The following is a 6,000-nucleotide window of genomic DNA, read 5'->3' as shown; positions in this document are numbered from 1 at the left end:
GATCCAACTTCAAAGCACAGGCAATTATTTTATTCTAGTTAACAGCCTAACGTAAGTACATTAGATGCTAATAGATCAATTTGTATCTGTACAGGGAATTAGGCTGAAATAACAGAACAAAGCGAGCATCCATGTCCTAAATGCACAAGTGGCTTCTAAGACAGGAAATGCCTTAAAGTTTTTGTTCGAGACAAAGCGTTTGTGATAACCAATCCACAAGATGCAGTGTGATAGTCACAAATCTTAAATCAATGAAACTTCCTTTTCCTACAGTGACTGGCTTTGGATTTGAGAATACTTATATTTAGGAAGCGTGCATGCATGTTTTAACACCAAGTACTTCTCTACCACAGTACCTTGGAATGTTGGTATGCGGTACATTACAGCACCTGCCTAGCTGTCATGTGATTTACTTGTGCCTTGTACTATATAATGCCCCAATCCATAATAGCATTAAGTAAAATAAGATACTTTACACACCGTATGTTTCTCAGTATTAAGAGAACCGTCTCAAGGTTATATGAATTCAATAACCAATTGTTGGGCAGTCATTTACTAGTATTTACAGTTGCCTATGAATTAGTCAATAAGCTTGATGTAAAATAACCTATTTCCTTTTAACACAACAGTAAATGGGTACTTTTACATATGAGAATGAGTTTGTTGGTTTAACTGGTATGTTCAATATTCAACTTATCGTAGAATCACAATTGTAACAGAATATGGGAGTAAAATTGGTTTAAACTATCTCCATATTATTTGATAATATTTAATATTTGTATGAATGTGTGTTATCAATATTACTGCTAATGTAGCCGGTATGATCACTGACAATACATTAAGCTTGGCACAGTTAATGATATTCCATAGGTTAGGATGAGGGCTATGAGGGCAGAAAGGGTAGACTTTCACATGAACTTTACACAGAGGTGAAACCACACTAGTGGACCTAAGAGTCAATTAATAACTAGGAACACACACACACACACACACACACACACACACACACACACACACACACACACACACACACACACAGACACACACACACAGAGACACACACACACAGAGACACACACGCACACACACAGACACAGAGACACACGGAACCACACACACACACACACACACACACACACACACACACACACACACACACACACACACACACACACACACACACACACACACACACACACACACACACACACACACACACACAGAGACACACACGCACAGAGACACACACGCACACACACACACTCTACTATTGTTACAGTGAGTTCCCCTGGCGGGCCGATGCTGAGCTGGGTTTCTGGATATGTAGCACCCTGTTTCCTCTCCCAGCGCGGCTGCGGTGTGCGATCCCGTGTGCATGTCGCTTTGCCTTTGAAGGCCTGTCGTAGGTCACACGGGTAATGCGCTGACTCAGACCCCCCCCCCACGCGATGGTCTTGGTATTCTGTACCGTCTTCCTCGCAGTCTGCCTAGCGGGCATCACAGCTATTGCTATGTTGATCAAACTGATTGACCAGAATTCGATTCAGATCAATATTTAACACCAGGTGCAACACTTGTTAGTTGTTACCCTCCAGTACTCATGGGGTAGTAGGTGCTTCATAACGTTAGCGTTCTATAATAGTTAGCATGCACGGGATGCCAATATTTAAAGCATATGGGGAAATAAGCTTTTGGTCTGACCGTCCTGGGAGTGTTTTCCCATCATGGAATGGGCAGGTAGATGCTTACTTTAGGTCGCTTAGAACAGTCCCATCCTTTGACTTGAGGCGGGCCACTTCAATGTCATCAACCCCTTTCGACGCTCTCGTATGCAAACTGGAAATAAATGCAGAAAGAGATACACATGCAGTGGTTGAGTAAGTGGTGCCAGCGCCTAGTTTTATACACAATTATTACTGCAAGGAGGCCATGGCCAGTGGGGAAACAGTGGAGGCCCCTGTGTGTTTTATTTAGTAAACACAAGTTAACACAAACATCATTGGAAAACATTACAATGGAAGACATGTGGGAATGCCCAAAGCAGCAGTGTTTTTCGGTGGACACAGTACTATCAGGTTGCTAATAGTACTGTGTTGCTAACCAAACATTATGATCTATTTATTTTGAAGTATTTACATTCATCTCTAAAATTAGGACACGTCATCTTAACTCTGAACTCTACGAAAGAAACGCTGAAGAAATTGTGTGTAATCATGGTGACGCTTGCGAAAGGGAAAGAGTGATTCCTTCCCAAAAGTGGGTCACACACATCAGTCAAGAAATGACAAATGCTTGAATATAAATAAATATTGCTCAATGACCCTTTTGGAGAACATTAATACGTGCTCCCCCCGATGATTCAGCAGAATGGAAAGTGTAGCTTTGTGCCAAGGGCGGTGATGGAGTTGGCACTTTTGCTTAACACTGGTGGACCATATCCCAGGTGCCCTGATTCAGTGTTTAGAGGGGAAATAGTGCAAATGTTGAAATGCCACGATTCTTCTTATCGCTATGTTTTGATATATATTTAATTTTATTTACTGAAACCTCCCAAGCTCCAATGTAATATTGAACATCTCACTTCATCTGACCTCAGGGGAAGAAAAGATAACCATGATCGCCTTGCACTTGAAGCTGCTCAAACCTAGCGTTAGGAGACTGATTTATTGTTTTTTTTGCGTAATTTCTTTTTTAAGAAAATAGTTTTTAAATCGATAATAAGGTTTGGTTTGAAAAAAAATCTGATTTTATTTTTAGGCCATATCGCCCCGCCCTGCTCAAAGCTCTCCCTCCCTCCTCTCTCTCTCCCTCCCCCTCTCCTCACTCCCTCCCTCCTCTCCCTCTCTCCCTCCCTCCCTCTCCTCCTCCTCCCTCCCTCCCTCCCTCCCTCCCGTCCCTCTCTCCCCCCCTCCCTTCCCCCCTCCTCCCTCTCTCCCTCCCTCTCCCCCTCCCCCCTCCCCCCTCCCTCTCCCCCCTCCCTCTCTCTCTCTCTCTCTCCCCCCCTCCCCTCCCTCCCCCCCTCTCTCCCTCCCTCTCTCCCCCCCTCCCTCTCTCCCTCTCTCCCTCCCTCCTTCCCTCCCTCCCTTCCCTCCCTCCCTCCAGAATATGATGGCCAGTTAGCCCCAAAGGAGACCCCAAAGTCTGACATGGCGTCGTCCTCCTACCTGGAGACCGGCCGCAGCCACTCAGCGGCCGCTGGTTGCGGGGTCAAGTCCCGGTCGGGCGCCGCCGGGGGGGGCGGCGGCGGCCCGGCGGCGGCGCTGGAGCGGCCCGTGGGCTCCATGGACCGCGTGCTGAAGATCTACCACTACTTTGAGACCAACAGCGAGCCCTCCACCTGGGCCAGCAACATCAGGCACGGGGACGCCACGGACGTCAGGGTGAGACGCACGCACGCACGCACGCACGCACGCACGCACGCACGCACGCACGCACGCACGCAATGCACGCACGCAATGCACGCACGCACCTCACGCACGCACGCAATGCACGCACGCACCTCACGCACGCACGCAATGCACGCACGCACGCACGCAATGCACGCACTCGCAATGCACGCATCGCACGCACGCAATGCACGCACGCAATGCTCGCACGCAAGCAATGCACGCACGCACCTCACGCACGCACCTCACGCACGCACGCACCTCACGCACGCACGCACCAATGCACGCACGTACGCACGCACGTAAGCATGCACTCACTCACTCACTCACTCACTCACTCACTCACTCACTCTACTACTATCAATAATAAAAGCACATAGCGAAAGTGGTGTGTAACTGAGGCCCGCTTATAATTATGAACTCCCACATGCACAAATACACATTAGCGTCGAGTTTACTACATATCCCATTTAAAATAAGCACTCTTGCATGCTAGATAAAACCCGGCGGTAAAAAATAAGACATGTTTCTGGGTGGCTGGGGTGGGTTGATTAACAAAAAGAGACGGCAGTGAATATTTTATGTACCAGTGAGCAAATCTCTGTGAAATCTATCCGTATCTCTGTGGCTGCTTGCTTTTCCAAGATCGTTTTAAGCGATGATTTATCAGCTGGGTTTTTCGCTTGTTGTAATAGGAGTCCATAAAAATGTAACCACACATATCCAAAACTGCAATTCAGTCTCAAGCTGCAAAAAGACTCTCCCATGCGTTTAGAAACAGATGAACGAAAAGCATATGGACTGCTGCCTTGCTGAATCTGAATATTGATATTAAAAGTGCTGTGTGCCACATTGTCAGGAGTGCAATACCCGGCCCACGTGAAATAACAGATACATAATTCACTCGAAAAACACGAAACGACAATGTGAGGCGATCACATTCACTAAGTGTCAGCCACGCTCGCAGCCGAACTGGCAGCTCTTTGCAGTGACCAGCAGTGTGGCAGTAGACATCTGCTGCTGCTAATGCATGCTGATGATGTGCAAAACAACATCCACATAGGCCAGGGCAGCGTCGGTGCCCGCCATGTTGGAACAGCTCACAGGGCCGGCTTCATGCATGATTTCTAGGGATGCACCGAATATTCGGCCACCGAAAATGTTCGGCCGAAAATGGCCCAAAACATAATTTTCTGTTTTGGCCGAATGAGTAAAAAGGCCAAAAAAAATACACCGACAATTTTTATTTTTGATAAAAAAAAATAAAAAAGATAAATAAAAAAAAAAATATATGTTTTACTCATTTATCTAAAGGTGCATTGTTCTTAAATTCTTGCTATAAGGTCTGCTGGAATGTTAGAAAACGTTCAGTATTAAATAAATATTTTGTATCAAATTTGTAATAGATTTTTTTTATTGAAAAGCAAGACAAAGACAAATGGCTTTCGGCCAACTGTTTCAGTATATTCGGTTTCGGTTTCATTTCGGTGCATCCCTAACGATTTCCCCCCCGGTGTGTCCGCAGGGTCGTGATCCAGAAGATAGCTGAGATCCACAAGCTGCGCTGTGTGTCCTCGCTGGGTCTCCGCCTCGCGCACCTACGCTCCGACGCCATGCACTGGCTGCACCCCGACCTGGGCGTGTCTCACGTCAGGGAGAAGTACGAGAAACAGCACCCCCAAGAGGAGTGGAGGTACGGACTCAGCCCCCGTGTGTTTGTCGTGGGTGTGGTGGGAGAGAGTTTGTCGATGTTGTGTCATTCTCTTGACGGTCTGTCTTTTACATCAACGGACGTCAATGAAGTAGAATAAAAGACAACAACGGCTGGGCTACTGACAATTATATCCACTAAATCCACTACGGTCCCCTTATGCGGGACTTTACTGAAAAATGTAGAGTAGAATTACGAAGTAATGGCACGTGCATCTGCAACATTCTAGTATTTGCTTGTTAAAACCTAGTGTGTGTGTGTGTGTGTGTGTGTGTGTGGCAGTATTTTCAGCCCAGGTTCGGAAGTATGGTAAATAGTTTTCTTGGAAAGAATTAATGCGACATGAATTTTTCCCTCATTTTGCGCATTTATCATCCATATTAATGAATAAATGCCCCCAGTATCAAAGACGGCTTATGCTAATTCCTGCATTAAAATTCCGCCCTCATACACATCACATATTTGCTGCTGTGAAGATCCACTGTCCCCTAGCTGAACCGTGCGCGTCTGTCACATCCGTGACAGTGACAAGGCTAAATGGCTCTGTCAGAGCAATCCCCGGTTGTTATAAAAGGCTTCGTCTTGGGTTTGGAGCTGTCCAAATGAGGGCCATCTGCCAGTCAGCCAGCTGTGGTCTCTGGGAGTCGCTGCGTGTACGCTGACGGGGAGGAGACACGCACACACCGCTACAGGAGTTGCTAGAACAATGGTGCTGTAGCCCTGAGGGGAAAGGACGGATGGACGGACGGATGGATGGATGGATGGATGGATGGATGGATGGATGGCTCTGTCTCTACCTCGGTTTGTCTCTTGCTCTCTCTCTTTCTCTCTCTGTTTCTGTCTCTGTATTTCTCTCTCTCCCTCTCTGTCTCTATCTCTCTCTCTCTGTCTCTAGTCTTTCTC

The 6,000-nt window shown here is 46.8% G+C and overlaps 1 protein-coding gene across 1 annotated transcript in view; it reads left to right on the top strand.

Moving 5' to 3' along the window:
- Window positions 1-6,000, top strand: part of LOC132459134 (focal adhesion kinase 1-like) — a 35,613-nt gene that overhangs the window by 2,624 nt on the left and 26,989 nt on the right. Inside the window, 2 exon segments of the mRNA XM_060053514.1 lie at window positions 3,103-3,391; window positions 4,912-5,079. Of these exon segments, the coding sequence (XP_059909497.1) occupies window positions 3,103-3,391; window positions 4,912-5,079 (457 nt within the window).

Source organism: Gadus macrocephalus, chromosome 6 (genome assembly GCF_031168955.1).
Source record: "Gadus macrocephalus chromosome 6, ASM3116895v1".
NCBI lineage: Eukaryota > Metazoa > Chordata > Actinopteri > Gadiformes > Gadidae > Gadus > Gadus macrocephalus.
Note: the sequence above shows the minus strand (reverse complement) of the source record. Positions and strands in the feature narration are given on the sequence as shown.